A 27,202-nucleotide genomic window follows, 5' to 3' on the forward strand; every position below is an offset into this window, starting at 1 on the left:
TTTTTTTTTTTTTTTTTTTGCATACTATATTACGGAATAATTCCAGTTTTCCCGTGTTGGTTTTATTTTAAGTAAAGGTGGGGAAAATGTGAAACAAAGATTTATTTATCCCCTTCGTTCCTATTTTTTTCATATTCTTTAAATTTTCCCTAAATTGTAATAGGAAAACATAAGAAATTTGTGGTTAATTTTGAGAAAAATAACAATAATTGCTAATGTGTTAGGATTTTATAATGCAATGCTTGCAAGTGTTTATTTTGTACTTGGTTGGAATTATGAAAATGTGATTGAAAATATTTTGAGTTGGATTTAATCGTAGTGCAAATGTGGACAAAAGCTAGCCGAACCATAAAACAGCTGTTCTGTTGTCAACTTGTCATTGATTGTGACTTTGTGAGAGACAGATAGAGCAGAATTTGTTGCCTGTGACATCTATCAAATCAAGGTGAGAAATGTACAACATATCTGTTAACTTTATCAAAAATTTATAATCTAATTTACACTAGTAGTTATTCACTAAAATACAAAAATTACTAACTATCTTAATATTTGTATTACTAGAAGTCTACAACAGGTAATTTATTTAAACACATTACGGGAAACCCTAGTTTGATTTGGACCTTTTTAGTTAACGTCATTATTATGGTCACAAGAAGACATTACCTTTTTCTTCAAGGTTTTTTAATAAGGCCCAGTAAGAGATAGCTAAGCCCACTAAGGAACCCATATTGTTTTTCTCAGAAGAACAAAAGAGGGGATCTTCGAATTCGAAACCAAAACACAAAAGTCTCTCTCTGTCTCTGTCTCTGTCTCACATACATTGGTAATTGTGCTCTATGCACAGAACTGTAAGCACGCGTTCAACAAAGATCATTACTTTACTTAAAGACACTCTTAAGTTAACTCTCTCTCTCTTAGGGTTTAACAACCTTGTCCTTCTCCTACCGCTAATACTGTGTAACCACGGCCCATGGCTTCACTTCTTTCCAGCTGCTCCTACAACACCGTTCCAGATTTTTCTTTTCCAATGAGTAAGATTTGCTCTGCTACTCTTCATTTTTTTAGTTTCTTCTTTCCGCAATGTGGGTCTTTATAACTTAAATAACTTTAGAGCTTCAACATAAAATTTTCTTGAATTTATTATGGTCTTGTTCCTTGTGAGAGTAGAAGCTTTTCAATTTTTTTAATTGCTATTTAATTGTCTCTGTTCTTTTAGGTCCTGATACAATGGAGATGCTGCCAAGAAATGGTTGGAGGATAGTTACCTGGCTTCTTACTCCAAACTTTGTATCAACCCAATGGGTGAATTGATTTGCCTAAGATTGGGGGTTTAGGGAATGAAGCAACTTGGTCCGTGCTTTTAGGATAGATGTATAAAGATTCAATGTCTATCTTCTTTCTGTTTCCAATATTATTTGGATTCTTGAAATTGCAATCCTTTTGTTGATGATTCTAATATTATATTTAATTAACCCCATTACTACAAAATTCATCATATGCATCAATCTTGTTTTAACCTTTTCAATGACCACAATATGCAAACACACAGATTGATATTGCTAGAGAAGTATCTCGCGTAATATAAAATATCTTAGTGTAGGATCTCTCAATGTCAATGTACATTGAGACTTGATAGAGCATAGAAATATCAAGGAATGAATGCGCTTGTGCTGTCTCTACTACGTGCATCGTGATCTTGAGGGACTTCCTGTGTGTTGTTGTTGTTACCCTTGCCTTGACCTAGCCATGACATTGTGAGTCTTGATGGGAAAACTTTCTTGTTTGATTCTTTGTTTGGGACCTTCTTCTGGTCACTGACTGCGTGCGAGAAGCTCCTGAGTTCGTTAAGCCGCTTCATCTTCTCTTTCTTCTGCTTCTTTTTATGGAAGGAGAGGAAGAACAAAGCCACCACTTTGGTGACCTTGTTCCCTGAAGAAGCTGAAGAAGAAGGAGATGCTTTCTTGAGTTTCAAATGCCGGTTATGGCGTCGAGGACAGCTCTTGCTGATTCTGATTAGGAGTTTCCTACATGGCCGGAGAATCTTGTGGTTTAAGGTAACCAACGACTCAGCTCCTCGCATCTCTTCGGTTAGTTTTTGCTCTGTCTGTAGCAAAAGCAGAGAGAACTAAAAGAAAAATAAAATAGGCCGAGACAAAAAGGTTTGGGCTAATGTATGTGTCTCTGGGATTGTGTTGGCTTGTCTTTTGTAACCATGTCATTTGTAGTTTGTATGTCCCAGGTGGGTTTCACGTTTTGTTGTGTTAAAAGAGTCACTTAGTTTGTGGTACACCATGATTCTAAATTAGAGATTGTGAAGACTTTGTCTTTCTCTCAGCTGTCTAAGTCTTCTCTACTTAATGTTAGATTTTTTTGGCCATTTTTATTTCCTCAAGAAGCCAAGTCTTAAAAGTCAAAACACCAAATGCACATATTACCGTAGCTTGCCTATGTAAGATGAGATTAGATTTAAAGATCTCACATAGATCTAATCTAACATATGTAACTTGGTGTGATTCTCAACGGACGATAGGGATCATGCCACGTTAAAAGTTGACTTTATACAACACATCGCATCAGCCTGATGAAATGTCAATCTGTGTTCATCCTAGGTTCGAGTCTGTCCTACTCGGCCGATTCTAGACAACATAGGTCTCAATGTCTCATAGGTCTCAATCTGTGTTCATCATATATTTTGGATTTCTTAGGCCGGACTAGTCTACACTACAGTCTATTTAAAAGTACAGTATTTGTAGTTGAAGGGTTGTACTTTCTGGTTTTAGTTTTTGAAAATAACTATCTTTAATAGCCATTTTGTGTTTTGGTGCACAGAAAAACAAATAGCCATTCAAATTTTCTTTGTATAGTTTCCTTCAAATTATCCCCAATACTACATGGATAAATTTTAAATAACTAATTTGGTTAGTTATGCAGCAATTATGTGAGGAATCAACACGAAAATTTCCACAATTCCATTGACGGATTTTATTTAGTTTGGATACAAAACAGTGAATGATATGAACAAGTTGTTGTTAGATGAAACCTGAAATTGAAAGACAATGTTAATAACTTAATATTGGTCAGGTTGTGATATACGTTTTCTCTAATTTTATATAATAAAACTTACATATTGTAGAATATATATAATGATATGACTAGCTAGTAATTGGTTTTAGGTCGACATCTTCTAGTGTTTGTGTATGGTTGTGATTAAAAAACGTGTAAAAATCAATACGTTATATAAACCGGCTATGTAACATTCATGACAATATTTCTACCAAAAAAAAAAACATTCATGACAATATTATTAATAATAATATATTGGATGTTGTGTATTCGTCATTTATTTAATCACATACGTTAAGTTTTAGAGGCTGAATATTATTAATTACTAAGAGATACATGGCAATATGTGTAACTTAGTTCATCCATTTTTAAAATTTGGATTTTTTTTCAGAGGCATTTTCATTGCAACGAATTATGCCATCATCACAGAGTGTATACTTCTCCATAAATTTGAGGGTTTTGATAGGAATGTATCTTTCTTAATATGATACAATATATATGATAACTCATGCTATTTGTATTGTACACTGCTATACAAATGTAGGGAATTAATGAACGTATAATATTAGCAATGCTTTTGATGTGTAGTTTAATATCCTCGATCTATTTAGAGGACATCATCACATCACATGCATTTCCACAACATATATTATAGTATAACTATTCTAAATTAATGAGTCACTTCAACAGATATTTCAGAACAAATCCGTTATTCCGAGTTTCCGACTGTTATGTTACAAAAGTTATTACGATTATGTTTAACATCATACTTATCAATAGACCATAATCATGTCATGTGATTTGTCCAAACTACAGTACAATAATTGTTTAAGACCATCAAAAGCGATGTCGCATGGAAATTGAAAGGATGGGGATCAGATGGCGATGTCGCTTGGTAGACTAACAGGCTAAGAACTACCAAAGTCAATCCCCAAAGAGTCGTCTTGGCTTTTCTGTTTCGTTTACCGTTTCTACTTCTACTCAATTTAGTGCGCAAATCAATCTCACTTTCACAAAGATAAATTAACTCTAGTGTCACATATACAAATACCACTAGTTTTATTTAATTTTGTGTCCTTTTTTTTTTTTAGAATTGAAATGTTATCTATATCTCATAAAATGGTGTTTCATTGTTTCATATGTTTCCAATATCATCCTCTTTATACTTTTCGTTAATCAGTTGTTTTGTTTTGCTGAATGATGAGAAAATAATTAAATTGATCTCTCTTCTAAGTTAAAATGGATTTTAATTAAGAAAGTATTTTAATGCTAATTTTTTATTGTTATTTTTCTAAAACATTAGTGACAAGGTGAAACTATAGATGGAGAAAGAGAGAGCTCATTTTACTTATATATAATATGCTTTGTTACGTCGATTAACTTGTGCATTCCTTCTTCTTATGTTATTCACTTGTATATACGATTGTTTTGTAGATTAACTTGTTCATCCATCCTTCTTTTGTTCTTTTACAAACAAAAGGATAAGAAAGCTCGTGAGTTTTTCTTTTGATATACAGTCTACCAATTTAATTTCTTCCAATTTCTTCATTCTTCTTTTCAAAGGATATATATAACTTTTTCTTATATATGTTCAACATATCGGTACGTGCATGCAGGAATTTCTGGTGATCAGAATATGGCTGATCAGGATTTGCCCTCCGTTATAAACGTAGTTCTTGTAGTCAAGCTTCTAGACCATGTTGCAGCTATTCAAAACCAAAACACTGGGAAATCGTATGCTCACCAGATTAAGGTGAAATATGATTTACGACGATGAAGTGGTCTCTCGTATGCTTTGCCTTCAGCTGATCATACGACGATGAACACTAAAAGATATATATATATATTTAAATAGTTTTTTATTTTCTTAAATAATTTTCATAGTTTTAAATATATTTTACATTAGTATATATAGATTTACTATACTCATACACGTTCACGTTGTCCGTACCAAACTATTGTAATTGTTAATAGAATTTAAAAGATTGGAAAATCATTTGGGTTCTCAGGAAGAAAATGATAAATTCATGATGGAGAAAGAAACGAAGATGGAAGAATCTAATAACCTTGCAGAAGCAGAGTTAATAATAGCGATGAAAGAGAAGTCACGGATGGAGCATGAGAATACCATGAATATGATGACAACACACAACGTAAATTTGTATTCAAAAACTTCGTATAGGTTTGTTCTTCACTTCACAACATGTGATTGATTTTAATAATCTCTGGTTGATCGATCTTTTTTCAGGTGGAGCATGAGCTAAAACAAAAAGAGGAAACACATGAACAAGAGATGATGATGCATTATGTGATCGATGTCTCCGACTCTGCTGCTGATCGTAATAAAGTACTAATAAAAGATCAAACACATAGTAGATTCGGTGTGCTTGTTGCAAAACTTTCAAATTATCATTTACTTTTATTTTGTGTGTTTTATTGTTTTTGCTTTTTTTACTTTTGCATTTTCCCAACTCTATTGTAAAATGTTATTGTCAAAGGTGTCTCTATACATGTACAAAACCTTGTTTACCCAAATAAAATGTATCTATCAAAACATAGGGCAATTCTCATAAATACAATAAATATGAACAAAATTGTGAGCTAATTAGAAAGTGATCAAGATGCATATTTTCAAACTAGTTTTATATTCCTTAATTGTAAAAGAATACTACCAAACGAACCGTACGTAGTAAGTAGATTTGGAGCCGGACCGACACACACACACGTTTAATAAATGGGCTCCGCCTTATCTTGTGCCTCTTTTGACTATTAGTGTGACATTTGATTTTCCCCAACACATACAAACAAAAAGAAGAAACCTCAACTCCACCCTACAATCACACAACCCAACAACCCACTCGGACTAATCGAAAGCTCGAGAAAAATCTTTAGAGTGAGAACGAACCAATACCAAACCTTTCTTCCATTTTTTGTTCTTTCTTTTCTTGTTTCCAGTGATCATCATGCCTCCTGGGTCGAAGAAAAGAAAGGCCTTGAAGAAGAAGCAGCAAGAGGAACAAGAATCCATTGGAGCTGGTGCCAACAACAAAGGCTTCAATGGTCATGGTAGGTACTCTCTTGGTTACTGTTTTGCTTTTAATTCAGGATTTTTAGTTGTTGGGATCGATATTACTTTTGGTTGGTTTAGTTGGGGTTTAGGGAAATTTTTGTATCTTCTCTCTTAAACAGATTTGGTGTTAGGTAAAGTTTCTACCTTTGTCTTTTCGAATGGCTCTGAAACTTTTCATATTACACAAGACGAAGTGAAATGATGCTTTGATCCTACTTTATAGCGAATCTTTTGAGGATTTTTATGAAGAATCTGCACATGTATTGATATTTAGCTAATCTCGGGTTAATTATTGCTCCAAAGTTTGTGACTTTACATCAAATCAATACTAGATTTTAACCCACGGTACACCGCGGACATATAATTTATATTTTATATTGTATCTATTTGTTAAATATTGGAAGTTTTGTAAATAGAATAATAATTAAACTAGGATTTAACCCGCGGTACACCGCAAGATAATATTTGTATTTTAAAATTTTCAGATAAATATGTTAGGTTGTTATACTATGATAGATTTGTTTAAACGACTTAGTTGTGGTTCTAATTGCAAAAGTTTGCAGAAACAGGTGGTTTTGCTCCTAACCTCCTAATGGTATCAATTGTTTTGAATGATTAATCTAGTAACTGAAAATTGGTGTGAATGATCCACCCGCAAATGCGATGGTGGTCAAATATTAAAAACTATCATAATAATAATAATATATAATTGTGAAAATTCTATTATCATGATAAAATATATATAAAAAATGTGAATATGATTAATAATGAAAATCATATATGATTATAAGGTTACTATTAATTCAACAATATTTATAGTTAATTTATGTATATTACAGGTTACTCCAATAATCTCTTATCCTTAAGATCATTCTTTCCTTCACTATTTTTTTGCAGTGTCTTGCTTACGGAAGAACCCCATCTTCAATAGTACCCCAATTTTCATGACCACTCCTCATGTTGTAGATCATTTACTAACATCTTCAAGTAACCAAAAAAAAACCACAAAACATTAGAAGTTAGACAACCAACCAAAATAGTGAACAAAACAAAAAGAAAACTTACCCACGCATGTCCCGCTACAACCCTCATAAGTCTTTTGTGGTCATTCAACATCAGCCGATTCACCAGTGATAAATCCATTACAGCGCCTCCTCCATGACCACCGCCACCATGGTATCCACCAACATACCTACCATGCCCTGCATCATCAGCATATATATTTCCGGTGGAATGTTTGCAAACATCATATATATGGGAGATGGAATGAGTGTGGATCCTCCTAAATTTATGACTAAACAAATCTCTACAAACTAATTACTTAACGTGTAAACAATAGGATATGGAATAATCTCATTATTAGATTTTTATTCGAGATTGCAAATCAGGATTGATAGAAAATTTTTTGTAAGCAATTAATATATTCTTTTATTAAAAAAAAATAGAAATATCCCTATAAATGTGGTTTTTGTTATCGTCATAAACATTAAATTCGTTACCATATTTATCAGATTTTAATTATTTCCGATTTTAATGTATTTTTGGTAATCAAAATCGGTAAATCAAAAAAGTTAATACAATGGCAGTCTTGTAAATAGGTGGCAAGTTCAGGATTTATTTGCTAAATATACTTGCAAAATGTATATATAGATTTTCCGATTGTTGTGCGGCTAAATATTTATATTGTTTTTTAACCCGCAACACACTTCATGACCATTTGTTTGTTATATTTAGTTTGTTTTGTTTAGTGTTTGATATTCTATTTTGATTTTTAATTATTGTAACAAAAAGTAAGGGATCTAAATACATAATCAGTAATTTATACGCTGTGATTGAGTCACACTTTTCCTAATGATTTAATTATTTTATACAATCTTAGAGCATCTCTAACCTTACTCTATTTTAGAGTCAAATATCTATAGCCTACTCTATATTTTACTCTAAAATAGAGAAAAATGTAGGATTGCTCTATATATAGAGCAACTCTATTCTCACCTTTATCTTTTTACACTACCTCTGTTTTAGAGTTGAAAATAGAGTAATACATTGGAGTAAAACAATGCTCTATTTTTGAGTTACTCTATTTTAGAGAATATAATAGAGATATATATTGAAGAGGTCTTAGTTAAATCAACTTAATTTTATGTCAAATATTCTAATATTAGTAGTATTGATAAATAATTAAGTGAGGATTTAACCCGTGTGAACATAAATTTAACAATATTTTATTAATTCCAACATTTCCTCTTTATAACTCATCTACTATATAACCACATTATATAGTATTTTAGACTTTTTTAATTTTACATATTCGTAATAATTAAAAATTTTATTAGGTTTATATATGTTAATTATGATATTTAAATAAATGTTAATCGAAGTTTTTCTTACGTTAAGAACCAAAGCTCACAGGTTTTAGGACACAAAATGGGAATCAAATTGTTGCTTTCTTTGTTTGCGAATGATTCAGATATTTTCAAAACACAACAGAATGTGTGGTTAAATGTATGATAGTTTCCATTTCCATATTGATTAATGTTGTTTTTTAGTTGGAATGAAATGTAAAATATTTAGGAAACAAAATCTGGAGTAATGTTAGTTATGAAATTTTTTAGGGGTTAATGTTATAAATAACTTTTTAAATAAACAAAACTAAAAGAGAACATAGTTTTGTATTTAGTAAAAGGGAACATAGATGTACTTCGAAAATGTTAATATAGATGATTCGTATTTAGTTGTCTCGTCTGTGTTTTGCTTCTTGATTCTTGCGATGTTTTCTATCTTTTTCCAGTAATGTTCCCAAGAGAGTGTTTTATTGCGCCTTTAGCAGTTTCTTTGATCTTTTTATATGTTAAGGGAACATTTCTGGACATGATGAACATGGAAGCCAAGATGAGAGAGAAAGTGATGGCAATCTGAGTTCTCCTGGTTATCAGGGAAATGATGAATTTGGGGCAAGAGACCCATCTCCTTCACCTCCTTCATCATCTGGTCTGGGGAAAGTCACTGTTAAAGATAAAACAGACGTTACTCGGGCAGAAGGAGTGAAAGGTGAAGACTTTACTGCAGTTGGAAGAGGAACGGATCATCAGGAGAATTGTGTGGACAAACCACCCAATTCCTTTCCTGAAAATTTTACTCACACTTCCAGAAAACTAGCTTCTCAAGAGGCTGGTGGTACTTCAACTTTGGAAATTGCACCTGCTGTTGATTCGGACAAGCCTGTGGTTGTGATGGCTGACAAAAATGAGCAAGTTGAGAGCTCGACAGACTCCGATTCTGTCCAACAGAAGTCTGGTGAAACCGAAGAGAAGCGTAGACGAAAAGAAGCGAAAGAAGGTAACAACAATCCAGGATCTGCTGCGGAGACAAGCAAAGAAATCAAGAGAGGGAAAGAATCTGAAGTGCCAGAATGTTCGGAAGAAAGGGTACCTTTTTCGTTCTTTCCTCCTCTACTTGAGCTTATCTTTCAGTTTCCTGAATCATTTGGATATTATGAAATATGCAGAGTCTAATGCCTTCTGGTCCACCAGTTGTTCGAACCTCATGGTTGAGTTGCTGCGGTTTGTTTGATGTGATGACAGGATCTGAAAGATAATTTCAGGTTAGTCTAAGACTCTTACTTTAGCCTGTTTAGGATTCTGAGAAGCTGTTTCTTTTATAGCTAAAATTCTCTAAAACTGCTTAACTGAAGACTCTGAGCATCTGAACATCCTAGATTCCTAGTAAGATAAGTGAGAGGGTTCGTTGACTTGAGCGAGAATTTTGGTTAGGGGATGGCTCCGTAGGTAGAGAGGAGTACAACTTCTTAAGAGTTTTAATCATTTTCTATATTAGCACTTAAACGGTTAATCACTTCTTCAGAAGCATTTTCCTACTTTTTCTGGTCATGTTCTTGCTTTCAAGTGTTTAAAATTGGTTAGAAAATATTCAAGTTATCTAGAAACAACACTAATTGGGCTACCAGTGATATATATATATATAGCACATTAGTACTGTAGGATTCTAGTGTCTGATTCTTTGTTTGGTTTACTCGAGATAGCTACCTCGATGCTGTTTAAGTGTTCTCTCCATTCTTCTCTAGGGATAAGTCCATGACTTTTTTTCACTTATGTGTCCTCTTAATCTTTCTTTTGGTGTCATCAATATCTTTGGTGTGATGATGAAGAGCAGGAGGAGGAAAAATCAGCAAACAGTGGGCAGCAGAAAAAGCTCAAAAGAACAGCCAACAAAGACATGATTCATGGGTCGTAGATTCTCTTCTCTGTACATTCAAGCATTAGAGTCTTTGCCAGATGAATTATATGACTGGTTTATTTTAGCAACGTACAAACAAGAACAAAAAATCTTGTGTTCATGTTTTGGAATTTTTTTAGATTCATGAGAACTGAACACAATTCCTTTTTTTTTTTTCTTCTTTCTCGTTTCTTTATATCAAAGAGTGATGATGTTCAACTTCGAGTATTCATTCAAGTTTCAACAGCACATTAATGGGCTTACCAGATACGGCCTTTTTGAGACGAAAGAATGGGCCGTATGAGTCCGTTAGCTGTTTACTTTAAGACAGCGACGTTTAACGAAGCCGCTGACATTTTGTGTGTTTTCAGATCTGTCAGTGTCGGTGATCGACGCGGCGGCAGAGAAAATAAATAAATAAAATCTTCGTAAACACGAAAAATTAATTGTTTATTTAAAAAAGCTTCCTTTTTTTTTTTTTTTTTACAACGGGATTTTTTGGCGTTTTTAAGGCCCGTAAGCTTGCGCTCACTCGAATCAAACCCACTAGCTCCTTCTACTAGATCCGATCCCGGAATATCCTACTTTCCTTGTTCACAAAGTTGCAATCTTTGAGGATCTTAGACTCAACCCATAATTTCCTCTGGTAAGATTTGCCTCTCAATCTTTTTTCCCAGTAAGCCTCATTGCTTCTGGGGACTGCTTTAATGTATGATTCGCCGCTGCTCATTGAATCTGTTTTACTTGTTATTAGATGATGTTTGTACTGAATTATGGTTTGTTTTGGTGTTAAATAAGTTAAATTTGATTGGATCCTTGTTTAAAAGTTTTTAACTTTTCATTGAGTGTTAAGATCCGAGGTATGTTTTAGTTTGGTCATCTAGATCTGTGACGACTATGTGTTTCTTACTTTGTTTGTCATATATATGCAGAGTTATCTTGTCCTCTGTGACAAGTTTAGAAACTTTTGAGCCTAAAAGCTAATGAACATATGAGTATGAATGCATTGTTTGATCTATTGTGAGAGAATGAATGGCTGCATCGTGTTTTACTTATTTGTTTTTGGTTTATTTGCGCCGTTGTTAACTTTTGCTTTGTGATTGGTTTTCAGGTTAGTGTGAGTAAGGGGTTGCATTGGCTCGAGGAACATGGCGATGGGGAAGTATTCCCGTGTAGACGGGAAGAAATCATCAAGCTATGGTTTAACCGTTACTATTGTTCTGGTTATTTCCTTATGTTTAGTTGGGGCGTGGATGTTCACGTCTTCGTGGTCTGCCCCGGCTGATTCTGTTGACTATTCCTCAAGTGAAACTGCAAAGGATGTGGAACCTGTTACTAAGAATGACTTGAAGAAAGAAGAAGGCGATCGTGATCAGAAGAACTTTTCTGATGAAAAGAACGAGGAAAAACATGCTGTGACTGAGAACAACGAAGTGAAGAATGAGATAGAGAAATCTGCTGAGGGGAACCAGGTCGATGAGAGCTCTGGCGAGACAACTGAGGCAGTCGAGGAAAAAAAGGAGTCTGATGACAGCAATGGTGATGGAGATGTGGAGAAGGAGAAGAAGAATGTAAAAGAAGTAGAATCCGAAAGTGATGAAGCAAGTCAGAAAGAGAAAACGCAACTGGAAGAGAGCACGGAAGAAAACAAATCTGAGGATGGTAATGGAAACGAAGAAAAGTCTGAAGAAAAACCAGAAGAGAATGCTAGTGAAACTGAAGAAATCAGCACGGAGAAGAGTAACAAGGACGTCTTTCCAGCTGGTGACCAGGCTGAAATTACAAAAGAGTCGAGTACTAGAGATGGAGCTTGGTCGACCCAATTGGTTGAGTCACAGAACGAGAAGAAAGTGCAGGAGTCCTCGATATCTAAGGACCAAAGTAGCTATGGATGGAAAACTTGCAATGTGACTGCTGGGCCAGACTACATCCCTTGCCTTGACAACTGGCAAGTTATCAAGAAGCTTCAAACTACAATGCATTATGAACACCGTGAGCGTCATTGTCCTACGGAATCTCCTCATTGTCTTGTGACTCTTCCTGATGGATACAAGCGGTCCATCAAGTGGCCAAAGAGTAGGGAAAGGGTAAACTGCTTCTTTATTCAATTCTCACCAAAGAACGACACCATATAAGAGACTTGCTTAACGAGAGAAATCTCTTACTCTTAACCAATGCTGAAACTAAGATCCTACGCAATTTCAGTATCCTCTAACAAATTCCACCAGCTCTCCTTTAAACCTTTAGCTACTAACAGACGGATGTAGGGTCTGTTGCTGAGCTGGAAAAGCTAGAATTCCCTGCTCCACCCCTAGGCTAGTTACAAATACAATAGGACTGCGCCAGAATTAACAAGAAGACTTTATCAATATTTAGAGAAAAACTGCTTGCGGTCCTTTAGAGGATCTATCTTGACAGCTATTTGTTATGTAATCGCAGATCTGGTACAACAATGTTCCCCACACCAAGCTTGCAGAGATCAAGGGACATCAAAATTGGGTGAAGATGAGTGGTGAACATCTCACGTTCCCTGGTGGGGGTACTCAGTTTAAGAACGGTGCCCTTCACTACATTGATTTCATCCAACAGGTAAATTTTAATAATGGCTACAATAAGCTTCTCATTACTAAGCATGATAAGTATTGAATTAATTATATTGTTGCAGTCACATCCTCCTATTGCTTGGGGAAATAGAACTCGTGTTATATTGGATGTTGGGTGTGGAGTTGCTAGCTTTGGGGGTTACCTTTTTGAAAGAGACGTGCTTGCTTTGTCATTTGCTCCCAAGGATGAGCATGAGGCGCAAGTTCAATTCGCGCTGGAACGTGGTATTCCTGCAATGTTAAATGTTATGGGAACCAAAAGATTACCCTTTCCTGGTTCTGTTTTTGACCTTATCCATTGTGCTCGTTGTAGGGTCCCTTGGCATATTGAAGGTAAAAGTGTGTCCCATTGTATTCTTTTGCGTTACTTTTGTACTTTTTCCCTTACTTTTTGTTGTTGTTTGAAATGAAGGTGGTAAACTCCTTTTGGAATTGAATCGTGCTTTAAGGCCGGGTGGTTTCTTTGTCTGGTCAGCAACTCCAGTCTATAGGAAGAACGAGGAAGATTCTGGTATATGGAAAGGTTAGAAATTTGATCTTTCTTCTGTGTTTGCCTTTTGCCTCAAAATATGCTTTTGAAGAGTGATTTCTAACTTTGGAGAGGCCTTCTTTGTGTTGTAGCAATGTCGGAGCTCACAAAGGCTATGTGCTGGAAGCTGGTGACAATTAAGAAAGACAAATTGAATGAAGTTGGTGCTGCCATATACCAAAAGCCAACTTCAAATAAATGTTACAACAAAAGACCTAAAAATGAGCCACCTCTCTGCAAGGATTCCGATGATCAGAATGCAGCCTGGTATAGTGACCTAAATCCTGCGTAAATTTACTATTACTAAATCAATGCAATCTGATGTTCATATGTTGAATTTATGGTTTAGGAATGTTCCACTTGAGGCATGTATGCATAAAGTGACAGAAGATTCATCGAAGCGAGGAGCGGTGTGGCCAAACATGTGGCCAGAAAGGCTCGAGACTGCACCTGAGTGGTTGGATTCAAAGGAAGGTGTTTATGGAAAACCTGCACAAGAGGATTTCACAGCGGACCAAGAGAAATGGAAAACTATTGTCTCAAAGTCATACCTTAGTGGCATGGAAATCGATTGGTCGAATGTGAGAAATGTGATGGACATGAGAGCAGTCTATGGAGGATTTGCTGCTGCATTGAAGGATCTGAAACTATGGGTGATGAACGTGGTTCCTGTAGACGCGCCAGATACACTGCCGATCATATATGAACGTGGTTTATTTGGAATCTATCATGACTGGTGTGAATCATTCAACACTTATCCCAGAACTTATGACCTTCTCCATGCCGATCATCTTTTCTCTACCCTGAGGAAGAGGTAGATAGCATCACCGATTCTTTTTATTCTCTCTCCAATGCAGAGCTTGATGATCTGATATGATTTGATGAATCAAACCCTTTTCTTCGTTTGCATTACAGGTGCAGTTTGGTGTCGGTAATGGCTGAAATTGATCGAATTCTTAGGCCACAGGGAACTTTCATCATTAGAGACGACATGGAAACATTAGGAGAAGTTGAGAAAATGGTGAAATCCATGAAATGGAAAGTTAAAATGACGCAGTCCAAAGATAATGAAGGCTTGCTTTCCATTCAAAAGTCATGGTGGCGTCCTGCAGAAACTGAGACAATCAAATCTGCAATCGCTTAAACTTTTCAGAAAGAATTAAAGGATCACTTGAATATAGTTTTCAGTCTGCATACGTAAAACTCTAGAACATAAGATCGTTATACAAGATAGTTTTCTTCTGTTCTTCTGAAATTTTGCAATCTCTTAGACTCTTATCGTATATGATCCAAATTGTTACCAATATAATATGGACAACTTAACGTAGCAAAGTGATCTTATACACTATAAAGGCCTACAAGAAACAACAGAGTCAGATAGTGGCGATGAATCTTTACCGACTTGTTTTGACAAAAAGAGAGTTGACTCAAATAGTTTGTGAGCTTCTTATTGCGTTAAAGATGTGAAATTTGTACGAATTTATAATTCATTCAGATTTGTTGCATCGTTTTCTAACTCAACTGAAATAAAAGAGAAAGATCTAACTCGAAGCAGCTATTCTTTTTGTACTGTTTTTGCAAACTCCATTCAAAACAAGACAAAACCAGAATTCAGTTATCAAACCAATCCAAACAAAACCGTAATTCAATTATCCGAAGTCAAAATTTATAAGGATCGAAAACGGTTTTAAAAATTCTATACCGGATTAGCCGAACAAAACCCAAACGGAACCTGAATTTTGTGTACCTGAAATGAGTTAACCAATATCTATTAAAAAATACTAATCTATAAAAAACGAACCAGCCAAAACTGAACCTGTAGCAAACCAAAATTTTGATATCTATATCAACATTCGAAATACATCTACAATGAATCTATCCTCTCAGTTATATTACATGGACGATCTTTAGAAAAAAATATTTTCAAAATTTATCCAATTTCTATAAATCTCTCTACCTAATTCAAACAGAAATATATGATTCTCCTTTCATTTTTATTTGATCTTATATTTAAATTATTTTGAATTACTCTATTATAAATTTACTTAATAAAATTTGTGATTGATTTTGCATATGATGTGATTCAAGTTATTTTAAATGGACATATATTACTCAATCCAAGAATAGAAAAATATGCATACAATATCCCACATTTCAATGAAGAATATAAAACATATGCATAGAATGTCTCACATTACTTGGAAAAATAGAGCAATGGTTTATAGTCATACTATAAAAGAATCCAAAATGATTCCGAAATACGAATGAGCAGAGATCAAATTATCATACATTCAAAGTTATAAATTTTATTTGGTTTTCTTTGGTTCTTTATTTTAAAGAATTTTCAACTTTTTAAAAGTTAAAAATATCGTTAAGTCAATGCTACAGGGATAAAACATCATTTCATTATTTTATTAACACTATTAATATTAGAATAATAGATATAATTAAGTTGATTAAATTAATATAAAAAAATAAAGTTTAAATCTTAAAGTTAACAAATCAAAATACAATTATACAATCTCAAACAAAAAAAATTAACAAACAAATACAACTTACAATCTAAATTGTTTAGTTACAAATTAAATAATTTATCCCTAACACGAGTTAAAATATATTTAGTCTAAACAACAATTCGGTTGATTGTCAAAAAAAAAAAAAGATTGTCAAAAAAAAAACAACAATTCGGTTTTTTTTTCCCGGTTTACTATTTGGATTAGGATGATGATTCTGTGTATAAATCAAGGATATATTGAATCCCTCCTCTTCATAATTCAGATTCAAAGACAAGAGATAATATGGACTTGCTACCCAATGATGTTGTGGAGAATAGTCTCAAGAGACTTGATGTGAAATCCTTGCTCAAATTCAAGTCTATATTGAAACAATGGAAATCCAAAATCCAATGTCGTGCTTTCCAAGAAAGACAACTGATGAATCGTAGGCAATCAGGTAATCCAGATGTTTTTTTCGTATCCGTATGTGATGAATCATATCTTTTTGATACAGTGTATGAAGGTATGAGAATGTTGGTATTGGGGTCATCACTTTCTGTTAATCCCTACTCCTTGGGCAAAAAAAGCCTTGTACAAAGTTTGCAAGATTAGCTTTGACGGTATGATATGCCTCTACAATGTCAATGTTCCAAATATTGTTGCCAATCCCACCACTCGATGGCATCGAACTTTCCCTCTCTCTACCTATCAACTACTCAAAGATCATGAAGACAAGGTCTGTTCAACTCCATGGGATAATCTTGGATTCGGTAAAGACAAAATCAATGGCACATTCAAGCCAGTTTGCTTATATAATTCTGCTGAATTTGGCGGCCTTTACAACGATGATAACAACACTACTTTTTGTGAAGTTTTTGATTTTACCACCAATGCTTGGAGGTACGTTGTCCCTGCATCCCCCTACCCGATTCTTTAATTTGTGGTTTCACTATCACCACCACCACTCTAATAGAGAGTTGGTCATGTGCAACCTTGATGATGGTTTGTGCGTATCCGGAAAAATGTGGCCCAACCAAGTGATATGGTCGTTTGATTCAGACCGGGGACATGGACGGAGATATATTCCATAGATCTCAATATAACTTCCTCTTGGTTAGGGAAGCACAGATTCTCACTCACACGGTCACACCACTAGGAGTTGTGGACAAGGACAAGTTATTGTTTTGTGAACTTCTAACTGGGTTTCTATTGCTAACACTAGATCTCAAAACCAAGTCTTATGAAATTGCTTACGAATTACTGTATCGTACTAGTGCGCTTCCTCTTTGTTATTTCCAGAGTTTAATCACTATTCTTTAAAGCTTATTATTTTCCGAAACATTGTAATTTCAATTTTAATAATAAATTTTCTCAATATTGGTTTGGTTGTGGATACTAAGTATACTATTAAATCTGCATGCTACATGTTTGTTTACGTAAGATTATTCTTACTTAATTATATGGTTTTGTTTTTCCTTGACCATCTTCTCTAGTTTCCGAGGCCGAGGAGGAGGAGTTTCCTACTATTGAATTGACCCAATTTGTTGATGCAGTTGGATTTGTGTAATGCAGATTCCACAGTTGATTCTATTGTATTCGCTTGCTCTGGTCTTAGTCATATCATCTTGGGTGGAGCTGTGATGGTTCAAATTAATTGTTCCTTTTGATAGTTTAATATTTGTATCCATTGGCATTGAGAAAAGTTGTATACATAAAAACTCTAGAACATAGTAAGATCGCTTAACAATTACCTCCAAAGATATATTGAAGATAACTTTTGCTCTGTTCTCATGAAAGAAAATAATGTTTTGCTGTCACTTTCTTCTTAGACCTTATATATGATATTAAGTATGACTTGGTGATTGTTAGAATAAACTATATAAGGATTGCCTCATAAATAGAATTCTCTATGGAGTTTCATAATCTTACAGTGATGAATAAATACTAGTAATCTATATATAATAACAATCCGAAAAAAAGCGATTAACAATTATGTTTTTTCAATCGTACCTTTTGGATATTTTTCGAAAAGTCGTGATGGATCATTAAAACAGTTATTTATGAAAAGTTACAACTGTTCACTGTAGAATTGTGAATATTGGAACATTCGTATCTTTTGAAATCTATATATATTTGTCAGTTTGAACTGTTTTCATTTTTTTTACCATGACACAAAATCAACTAAAATTTCAATCTCAACGGTTTATATTTTTTTTTAAATTACTTTCTAGCATTCATTTTTTTTAAACTCAAGAAATTACTCCAATTCTTGATTTAACAAAAGACTTTTGGAATGATGAATATAACAACAATCCGAATAAATGTTACCAAAAGTTGTGTTTTTTTCTATTGTAGCTTTTGAATAATTTTCCAAAAAAATCTGTAAAAAATTAAAATGTGTGTTTTACAAAAAGTTGTGATTGTTCATTATAACGGTTTTTTATAAAGTTGCAACTGTTCATTGTAGAGTTGTGTTTATTTGAATATTCATATCTTTTAAAATATATATATATATATCTGTCTGTTTGAACTGTTTTCATTTTTTTGTCATGACACAAAATAATATAAACTTTTAATCTAAACGGTTTTTACAGCTTTCTAAATTATTCTCTAGCATTCATTCTTTTAAAAGTAAAAAAATTCCTCCAATTTTGGATTTAATAAAAGATTTTTGGAATGATAAATCTAATTTACAACTTTTAGTTAATTTTAAATATAAAAATTTAATGAAAATACCTCGAGTTTTTTTTCCAAGAGTTCGATGGAGTATATAGTGAGTTTTTGAATTTGACTTTTCAATATGGTAATAAATATGTATTCTATTTAAAAACAGTTTATATGGGTTATTAGGTATAAATACAATCCAGTGCTGACACAACAGTTGCGATTTTTTGTAGTCCCTTTTGGTAAATTTTTTGTTTTTATTTTTATTTTATTTTTATTTTTTAAATTGAAATTGTTGTATCTGTTCATTGTAGAGTTGTGTCTTTTCACTATATTTTATTTATATTTTTCATCACAACTTTTCATTCTAATAGGTGTATCTATTTAAATAATCATATCTTTTGAACTCTCTTTATATTTGTCTCTTCATTAGTAACTAACAAATTCCTTGAAACAAAATTTTCCATTTTATGTTGCTTCTACATAATTGAATATTAATATCTAATATTCAACGTTATTTTATAATCTAACTAAAATTTTAGAAATAGTTACAGCAATAGAGAAATTTAATACAACTTAATAAAGAGTTTACATTTGCGTCTATTTATCATAACTTTTCTTTAAAAAATAGTTTAATATTTAAAAATAATAATAACAGTTTGAATAAATGCAAACAACAGTTGCAATTTCTCATAGTATTTCTTTTGTAAAAAAATTGTTTTTATTTGTTTTTCTTAAAACTCAAACAGTTGTATCTGTTCATTGTAGAATTATGTCTTTTCACAATATTTTATTCATATTTTTTATCACAATTTTTCGTTCTAATAGGTGTGTCTATTTAAATACTCATATCTTTTGAACTTTTTATATATTTGTCTTTTCATCAATAACTAACAAATCATTGTTTGTTGAAACAAATTTTACGTTTTTTGTTGAATCTAAATAATTTGGATATTAATATCTAATATTCAACGTTATTCTATAATCTAAATCAAATTTTAGAAATGATTATAGCAATAAAGAAATTTAATAAACTTAATATAGAATTTACAGTTGCATATGTTTATCGTAAATTTCTCTTAAAACTATTTTCATTTATTTTATTTTGTTTTTAAAAGTTGTGTATTTTAATTTTAATTTTTCGTTGATACAATTTCACTCACTATTAAATATATTTTAATTATAATTATTTAATAGAAAATTATATTTACTCATTACAATCATTAGTTCAATATTCTCAGTTAAAATCACTTTGTTATAATAATTTTTTAATTATAGGTCTTTATCATAATTCTTCATAAAATATCTTATATATTTATTAAACTTTAAACAATGTTTTTTGCAAGGTTGAGTCTATTTTACATACTATTTTTTGTTATAAGTTTTCATTTTGATGATTGTGTTTTTAGTAAAAGTTTATGTTTAATGTTTATATATTCAAACTATTCTGTTACGTTCAAATAATTTTTATAATATATAATTTTATATTTTAAATTTTATTTACTTTTTTCTAAAATATTTCTCGCATGACAGGTCTGAGTCCTAGTAATAGTAAAGAGATTCTGAGAAAAGATGTAGTCGGTTAACAAAACTGTCAGAACCAAGTAGACAATTCAAGTATGAAACTGATATACTATCCAAACTTCTCTGAAACAAAATCTACAAGTCTGCGAAGAAATTATTTGTAGAGTCCAGAGTAGTCGATTTACTTTTTGTTTTCCTCTTGGTGCCTGTAAAGCAAGAAAAACTCGAGATCAGATCATGTTATAGTTATCATCTCAAGGAAATGTTTAAGATGTTCCAAAAAGTTCAGTAGGTTTCTCTTTAGTTTACCTTTGGAAGACTTGGAAGGATCGTTGTCAAGGTCCATCCCATCGTTGTCACTGTCACTGTGTCCTGCAGCTCCAGATGCGTTCCCCGAGTTCCCATTAGAACCTTCTAGAATCTCCTCTAGGTTCCACAACTATATCACCAAAAACACAAAACATGTAAATCATAACTGTAAGGGCTTGAGTTTAGAGATGATAAAATTGATACCTTCAGCATACTATCATGAGCTGTGCTACCGAGAAACTTGTTATCATGTGAGAGAGCTGCAAGAGAGATTTTAACAGAAAAAAAAATTAGAGGTTCGTTCAAGACCGAGTACAATAGTCAAAAAAAGATAAAATGTTCTTAGACAGAGAGAATAGAATTCTAAATACCGAGATCTTCAATAGGGAAGTCGTGAGCCCCAATAGGCTGTATGATTCTGTTGGGCAGTATTCCAACGAGGCTACAGAAAAAAATGTATATAAAACTTGATTGAGTAAAGTGAAGATAAGACCTCTCTCCCATGGATTCCATTATCACAATTTACCTAAGTATTCCATTATCACATCCAGTTATAACTCTGTCCTCATCAAGCTACAGCATAAATCCACAAGGCTTCCATCAGTAAAAGGGCTCCTAATGCTACAGTAACCATGTGCTTTAATAAAGTGTATCAGCATCTCACCTTTAATAGAGTATCAACTGAATTTGGAGATAGATCAACAAACCGATCGCTGTAGTTAAAACAAACGTTTCAGACAGTTAGGTGTCAATACTCTCTTATTTAAAATTTTCCAATGCCTTAAAACCTTTAACATAGGTACTGTCAGAGATATATGAGTTACCTGCAATCCTTGAAAAATCCCCATGAATACAACAAGAGATTACCATTCTGAGTTCCACTGATAACTTTACGGCCATTCTGAAATCAATCAGGTAAGAAGCAAACGATAACACATACATTAGATAAGTGGAAACGGTATGGAGAGAGAAGAGCTTGGGATGACGCATCCTGGCTACAAATACTTTTCTGTTTGATAGATATATTAGTGAATAAATTACACAGGAATATACTGGAATTACCTTCATTATCACAACAGAAAGTAGTTCGTCTTCAGAAAATTCAGACTGAGATTGGAGCTTACTAGTTCTGAGATTACAGACAGACAGAGTCCCATCTCCACTAAACGGTGTCAAAGAAACAAAAATAAATGATATAAGCAGAAAAGTCTTATATCAAAAGACACTAGCTATCAACTGAATCAGATGACTACAAAAAATCCAAACCTTGTTGCCACTAGTTTCATTGAATCAGATGCAAAAGTCATGTCAGAAATGTAATCCTCATGTGCATTAAACTCATGAGAGCAAGAGCGCTGTCTCGTATCCCAAACCTGAGGAGATGATTATACATTATCGTAAGTTATGATTTACAACACAAGCACATAATTTCACTCCAAAATAGAAAATGTCCCAAATGAATTGGGCAAAAAACTTTAGACAGAGAATACAAAGCTCTTGAGGCAGAAGACACACACACACAACTAAAATGCTAAGGACCACAAATACTAATTCCTCTCTCACAAAAAATTACAGAGAGACCATCAGAGTAGTTGGAATAAAGACGAAAAGGGAATGTAACAGACCTTAACGCAGCCATTATCATCTCCTGAAGCGATAGTTGTCTCAGTAACATTAATCAAAGTATTAATAGCATCCCTACAAGACCAATGCGAAAAATTCTCAATTACCAGTCAGCTAAAATTGTATCCAAAATAAGAAACGAAAGGGGAATTAGTTACATACTCGTGAGCATTCTCAAGATGTGCAACACTAGTACCAGTCTCCACATCAGTAGCTAGAATGGAGCAATCAGCTGAAGCAGTGACAACTCCTAAAACACCCCCCCCCCCAAAAAAAAAGAAACATGTAATTTAAAGCAGAACTCAAGCATTGCTAAGATATGAGCTCAAATAGTTCGATCGAAGTTTAAAGAAACAAACTTTGGCCATCATCAATGAAACGAACAGCTCTGCAAGACTCCTTATGTGCACGAACTTTACGTTCCCTAGATTACGAAACACAAATTCAACGAATACCCTCAACGAAAGAGACAAACTTTGCAGATAAAAAGAAGAGCTTTTTTAAAATACCTGACGAGTGAAGAATCTGAGTCGTATCGGTATCTGCAAAAGAGAAAGGTTGGAGATTTTTACATAATTAGTCTCTCTGATGATTCTTGTGAACTGGAAAAACGAAGGAAGAGGAAAAGAAAAGGGGCTTTTACAGATGCAAGTGGCCATCGATGAGACCAGCAGCCACTAGATTTTGCGATGGATGGAAGTCGATACCGAACGCGTTAGCTCCCAAATCGATCTCCATATCACTCCTACCCGAGCGAGAATCTTAATTACAAAAACTGCTCCCCCCACAAGTACGGAGACAAAGACTAGTGTGACTAAAGAAGGCCGTCGCGCCGAATTGAGTAGGGTTTAAGGTCTCTGTTTTCTAATTTTGCAATTAGGTCCCTCGGATCTTTGGGGTGTTTTTTTTCTCTCTTTCCTGACTTTTACAATTAGGACCCGTTTCTTTTTTAAATCTTATATTTACCTTTTTTTTTTTTTTTGCTTATTCTAATTTCAACCTTTAAAATCTAAAATTTAGTTAAATGATTTTATAAATGGAGTTTGTGATGCTCATAAGACTCATAACGACTTATTTAAGTTTCACCAACTTTGGTATTTTTAATTTTCTGCATTTCCGATCAATCATGCTCTTTAATTGTTAGCTTGTTTTGTCAAAGTTTATTATAACTAAGATGAGCTATTATTAGAGTTTGCACTACCTTTGTTCATCTGCTTCTTGGTTTTTATAGGAGCCAGGTTCACGATAATCATGTTGACAATGATAGGTTATTTTTGGTCCATCTTGCGTCTTGTCAGAGTTCCTTTTTTTTTTTTTTGCTTGCTCAATCTTGATTATTCGTATTGACGACCATGAGGTGTTTGTGCAAAATGATCTTTATACAACTACCATTAAGACAGGATATTACTTAGAAATAAGATTCCTGATAATGATACTGACTTGTAAATTCTAATCAAATAAGGCACCAACTTAAAAGAGTGGGATGGGATATATAAACAGGGGTACAGTGACAGTTAGCTTATTACGATTAAGCTACCAGTGTCGCAAAACCTGTTTTTAAAGTTCAATTTATGCCCTGAATTACGAAATGTCCAACTACATTTATAACTTTGGACATCAGATACCAAAGGCATTATATATGCAATATTACCTCAAAGATGGAGATTTAATAAGTTGGGTTAAGAAGAGGTCAGATGGTAGTGCATGTCATTGATTCAACACTATGGTTCAGATTTATAGACTTTGGATAATTATCCTCATTCCTCTTCTCTTCTTTGTTAATTAAGAAAATGATGTGACTATATACTAGAGGGGAAAAAACGAGAAAGATTGGTGTGGAGGAAATTCAAAAAATCAGATTATGAAGTCAATCACCATATTGCATCCATCGTAATGGATGCAAATAAGACTGGGGCGACAATTACATATCATCACTTTTTCCGTCCAACATACTAGCAATAAAAAGGACAAAAGACTAAAGCAGACCAATGACGATATTGAGACAGAAGTACGGAGGAAAAAACCTTAAACTGGGGAAAAGGTACATGTACATCTTATGGACGCAAGTGATTTTAAGGTTTGATGTGAAGCCTCCTCACCATTTTATATACATGCTTTGAGTTTAGGGTTTCACATCAAATAAAACGACGCCGTTTAATTTATCATGGGCCTCTTTGTCTTGTTGATTTGATTGATGATGAGGCCCATGCTTCTTACAAAAAAGCTTCACATCCATATTTGATAATATATATATACAAAAAAAAAACAAAAACTATCCATCAATTTCAAAAATAGTAAAAAAAAAAATCAATTATATCAGAGAAAATGAGTTTTCTACTCAGGGATAGTGAAATGAGTTGGTGCACGGACCACATTGTTTTTTTTTTTTTTTGTCACAAGACCACATTGTTAAGTTTCTTTCATCCTACACACAAACTAGAGGTTTTACGATGAGGTGATCTCGAATGGGTATGGAGAAGATGTGATCAAGATTCTAACCAGTAATCTGTAATCATAGGCTAAGAGTAAGACAAAAGCAGTTCTTTGGTTCTCATAGGCTAAGAAGATGTGAGATTAGTTAGTTTAGGACCAAAATCTCATATACCCCTTTCCATCAAAACAATTTCTCAAATCCCCCGATAATATTGAATGCGAATGACAGTGAGTAAAAAAGTTTTATAACGATTTACGAGTTAAAAAAACAAAAAAAAACTTATGTTGTTTCGTTTCTGCTTAAAACCTTTTTAGTACTTTGATGGTCATGTCATCTTCGTCTTGTCTCCTCTTTGGTCGTCTTCTCATTTTTATTATTTTCGCAAACAGTGAAGACAAACAAGAGGAGCGGTTTCGTTTTTCTTCTTCAGATCTAATTAGGGAGAGAGAGAGAGAGAGAGAGAGAGAGAGTGATTGAGCTCACGACGGAGAAAATGAGCGGCAACAAGATCATCGTCGGCGATGATGGTGGTAGGAGCAGTGTCGGAGTCAGGAAAAGCTCAAACGGGATTTCTGATATCCCGTCTGGGTCGAAGAAGATGGTTCAAAGTTTGAAAGAAATTGTAAACTGCCCTGACGCTGAGATCTATGCTGTGCTCAAGGACTGTAACATGGACCCTAACGAAGCCGTCACTCGCCTCCTCTCCCAAGGTCTCTGAGCTAGTTTAGGGTCAATTGGGCTAATATGCTAATGTCTTTTTCCATGATTCTGTCTTAGGGGTTTATAACTAAATAAAAACACACACGAAAGTTTCTGTCTTTCCAGCATTTAGTCCTCCTCATTGAACTCATAAGCTAATGTCTTTTTTCATGATTCTGTTTCTTATTCTTTTCACTATTCAGATCCTTTTCACGAGGTGACGAGCAAACAAGAAAAGAAGAAACAGGTGTCCAGTCCTGTGTTGGCATTTCATATTTGAAAAAAAAAAACAGTTTGCACCTCTGTTTTTAAGCGTCATGCTCACTCCCAGAATACTTGATCCTAGCTATTGTTTTGGTTTTAGGGTAGTTATTTATTTCATTTTATTGTAATGTTGAAGACTTTATATGTTTACTTGCTTTTCAGATTAGGGATATACAAGATTCCCGGTCACGAGGCTATAATAACAATTACAACCGTGGTAGTAGAGGTGGTTCTGATCGTTATACTGGACGGAGTGGAGCTACCCCTTTCACCTCTAGTGGTATATATATACATGACTTTTTTTTGGCTTTAGAGTACAACATCAGTAAAACTTACTTAATACTAGCTGTGCATCCCTGTTTTCATGTTTCTATTTGTTCAGAGTCAGGAAGCGTCCAAGTAAAAACTACTAACAAGAGGGAGAGCGGTATGCAGTCTTATGCAGGTTCTTATTCTTCTACATCTGGCATATCGAGCCACCATCAGATACCACACAGGTTTCCCTTTGAATGATCATTTCATCATCTTTCTTGTCTGCATAGCTGCATGATGCAGAAAGCGACCCTGTCTGAAGGAAAGAAACCATGACATTGCATAAATTAAGAGCATAGGGTAGTATCAAAATCCAATAATAATAAACCATGAGAAGAATATACCTTAGGACTGTCCGAAAAACACACACACAAATAAGTCTATATGCAGATTATAATCAGATTTTTTCTTTTTGTTTAGTGCCGCAACAGTATTCTGTAGCTTCTTGTCTTAAGAAGGATACTATTTCTCTGCAGAGATGCGAGTTTTCTTGTTCCCTCCTTCATATTTGGCAGAGAAATGGCCTCTGAAAACAAGCAGCACCAGATGGCAGATACTCCTCTGCAGTAGACTTAGCTTGTGGCACAGCAAACCTCATAGTTGAGGGCCTTGAGAGTTGAGGCACTAAGCAATGAATCTGATTAGGATTAGCAACTGTGTGTTTATGGAAAATAACTTCTTCTACTGATCTAATGGATTCTGATACTATCCTGTGTTCCTTTTTTTTTCTTACAAGTTGAATGCAACCGGACAAGTCAGTAGCCTGCCCTAAATGAATAATTGATTGTGGACTTATCGACCCATATGGCCATATATGAAAGATTGAGTTGCAGGATTTAGTTAATAGGCTTTCAGACCAACTACTGCAGAGTGGCTACACTAATAAATTGAGCCTTAATTAATTCCGACTCTGAGTGGCCTGAAGAAGTTTTTAGGTGGCTTATGGCTCAGTGGTAGATGTACAGAATAATCTTAGGGTATCATCTCGAGTATTGTGCTGATGCTAAGCAATCTTCCATGTACAGTTGATGTTTGATTTGATAGAATATATTTTTTAACAAAGTAAGAATGTTGTACTAGTATATAGAGTATTTATGACAAAATCTTGTACCTCTAGTGAAAAGGTGTCAAGACCTTTACTTTGCCATATTTTTCACTTTTCCATAATTTAGTTTTCCATAATCTTGTACCTAGTTCTGCATCTTTGAGAATTATAGTTTTGTTCATCTGTACATTTTTGTCCCAGGTTGCTCATGTATGTTATATATATTCTGCAGTGATTTTGTTGCTAAAGACAGTAAAACGCCAACTGTTACCTCGGGGGGTGAATTATCATCATTACATTCTGTTACTGGACATCAAACAGCATGGTTTGGA

At 33.9% G+C, this 27,202-nt stretch overlaps 6 protein-coding genes and 1 pseudogene across 8 annotated transcripts in view; 5 read left to right on the forward strand and 2 right to left on the reverse strand.

Annotated features, from left to right (window-relative positions):
* Positions 1,232–2,178, reverse strand: LOC104749436. The gene has a single exon (XM_010471070.1). The coding sequence runs from the start codon at positions 2,078–2,080 to the stop codon at positions 1,649–1,651; it is 432 nt and encodes a 143-aa protein (XP_010469372.1). The 5' UTR covers positions 2,081–2,178; the 3' UTR covers positions 1,232–1,648.
* Positions 4,215–5,619, forward strand: LOC104749437. Of its 2 annotated transcripts, none has more exons than XM_010471071.1 (4): positions 4,215–4,556; positions 4,680–4,816; positions 5,073–5,216; positions 5,312–5,619. In XM_010471071.1, the coding sequence occupies exons 2-4, from the start codon at positions 4,700–4,702 to the stop codon at positions 5,543–5,545; spliced, it is 495 nt and encodes a 164-aa protein (XP_010469373.1). In that variant the 5' UTR covers positions 4,215–4,556; positions 4,680–4,699; the 3' UTR covers positions 5,546–5,619. The 2 variants fall into 2 exon arrangements, with proteins under 2 accessions (XP_010469373.1, XP_010469374.1); XM_010471072.2 differs by having other exon boundaries at positions 5,073–5,245; positions 5,312–5,399.
* On the forward strand, positions 5,832–10,591 carry LOC104749438. 2 transcript variants are annotated; one of them, XM_010471074.2, is made up of 4 exons: positions 5,832–6,129; positions 8,990–9,561; positions 9,642–9,737; positions 10,302–10,591. In XM_010471074.2, the coding sequence occupies exons 1-3, from the start codon at positions 6,027–6,029 to the stop codon at positions 9,729–9,731; spliced, it is 765 nt and encodes a 254-aa protein (XP_010469376.1). In that variant the 5' UTR covers positions 5,832–6,026; the 3' UTR covers positions 9,732–9,737; positions 10,302–10,591. The 2 variants fall into 2 exon arrangements, with proteins under 2 accessions (XP_010469376.1, XP_010469375.1); XM_010471073.2 differs by having other exon boundaries at positions 10,307–10,591.
* On the forward strand, positions 10,839–14,805 carry LOC104749440 (probable methyltransferase PMT25). Its single transcript, XM_010471075.1, has 8 exons — positions 10,839–11,015; positions 11,481–12,456; positions 12,809–12,958; positions 13,035–13,305; positions 13,385–13,495; positions 13,594–13,768; positions 13,851–14,315; positions 14,417–14,805. The coding sequence occupies exons 2-8, from the start codon at positions 11,518–11,520 to the stop codon at positions 14,643–14,645; spliced, it is 2,340 nt and encodes a 779-aa protein (XP_010469377.1). The 5' UTR covers positions 10,839–11,015; positions 11,481–11,517; the 3' UTR covers positions 14,646–14,805.
* LOC109129429 lies at positions 16,300–16,933 on the forward strand (annotated as a pseudogene).
* LOC104749441 (WD repeat-containing protein 55) lies at positions 20,201–22,940 on the reverse strand. Its single transcript, XM_010471076.2, has 14 exons — positions 22,760–22,940; positions 22,626–22,658; positions 22,476–22,540; positions 22,279–22,366; positions 22,119–22,191; positions 21,760–21,866; positions 21,556–21,655; positions 21,318–21,394; positions 21,158–21,206; positions 21,020–21,066; positions 20,865–20,935; positions 20,698–20,753; positions 20,494–20,623; positions 20,201–20,390 (listed from the first exon to the last, which is right to left on the reverse strand). The coding sequence occupies exons 1-14, from the start codon at positions 22,852–22,854 to the stop codon at positions 20,320–20,322; spliced, it is 1,062 nt and encodes a 353-aa protein (XP_010469378.1). The 5' UTR covers positions 22,855–22,940; the 3' UTR covers positions 20,201–20,319.
* LOC104749442 overlaps positions 24,868–27,202 on the forward strand; it is a 6,554-nt gene continuing 4,219 nt past the window's right edge. The window contains exons 1-5 of the mRNA XM_019237936.1: positions 24,868–25,260; positions 25,453–25,496; positions 25,676–25,793; positions 25,896–26,010; positions 27,103–27,195. Coding sequence (XP_019093481.1) covers positions 25,044–25,260; positions 25,453–25,496; positions 25,676–25,793; positions 25,896–26,010; positions 27,103–27,195 — 587 coding nt within the window. The 5' untranslated portion in view covers positions 24,868–25,043. The remainder of the gene's footprint in view (positions 25,261–25,452; positions 25,497–25,675; positions 25,794–25,895; positions 26,011–27,102; positions 27,196–27,202) is intronic.

Source organism: Camelina sativa, chromosome 16 (assembly GCF_000633955.1).
Source record: "Camelina sativa cultivar DH55 chromosome 16, Cs, whole genome shotgun sequence".
Classification (NCBI taxonomy): domain Eukaryota; kingdom Viridiplantae; phylum Streptophyta; class Magnoliopsida; order Brassicales; family Brassicaceae; genus Camelina; species Camelina sativa.

Bases quoted from the DNA above. Each gene is read 5' to 3' on its own strand.
- LOC104749436 (XM_010471070.1), bottom strand. From the start codon at position 2,080: ATGCGAGGAGCTGAGTCGTTGGTTACCTTAAACCACAAGATTCTCCGG.
- LOC104749437 (XM_010471071.1), top strand. From the start codon at position 4,700: ATGGCTGATCAGGATTTGCCCTCCGTTATAAACGTAGTTCTTGTAGTC. The intron at 4,817-5,072 runs GTGAAATATGAT...TTGGGTTCTCAG, and splicing joins CGTATGCTCACCAGATTAAG to GAAGAAAATGATAAATTCAT. The intron at 5,217-5,311 runs GTAAATTTGTAT...ATCTTTTTTCAG, and splicing joins ATATGATGACAACACACAAC to GTGGAGCATGAGCTAAAACA.
- LOC104749438 (XM_010471074.2), top strand. From the start codon at position 6,027: ATGCCTCCTGGGTCGAAGAAAAGAAAGGCCTTGAAGAAGAAGCAGCAA. The intron at 6,130-8,989 runs GTAGGTACTCTC...TTATATGTTAAG, and splicing joins CAAAGGCTTCAATGGTCATG to GGAACATTTCTGGACATGAT. The intron at 9,562-9,641 runs GTACCTTTTTCG...TGAAATATGCAG, and splicing joins CAGAATGTTCGGAAGAAAGG to AGTCTAATGCCTTCTGGTCC.
- LOC104749440 (XM_010471075.1), top strand. From the start codon at position 11,518: ATGGCGATGGGGAAGTATTCCCGTGTAGACGGGAAGAAATCATCAAGC. The intron at 13,306-13,384 runs GTAAAAGTGTGT...TTTGAAATGAAG, and splicing joins GGTCCCTTGGCATATTGAAG to GTGGTAAACTCCTTTTGGAA. The intron at 14,316-14,416 runs GTAGATAGCATC...TTTGCATTACAG, and splicing joins TTCTCTACCCTGAGGAAGAG to GTGCAGTTTGGTGTCGGTAA.
- LOC104749441 (XM_010471076.2), bottom strand. From the start codon at position 22,854: ATGGAGATCGATTTGGGAGCTAACGCGTTCGGTATCGACTTCCATCCA. The intron at 21,656-21,759 runs GTTTGGATTTTT...GACACCGTTTAG, and splicing joins ATGAAACTAGTGGCAACAAG to TGGAGATGGGACTCTGTCTG. The intron at 21,395-21,555 runs GTAATTCCAGTA...GATTGATTTCAG, and splicing joins TTTCTGTTGTGATAATGAAG to AATGGCCGTAAAGTTATCAG.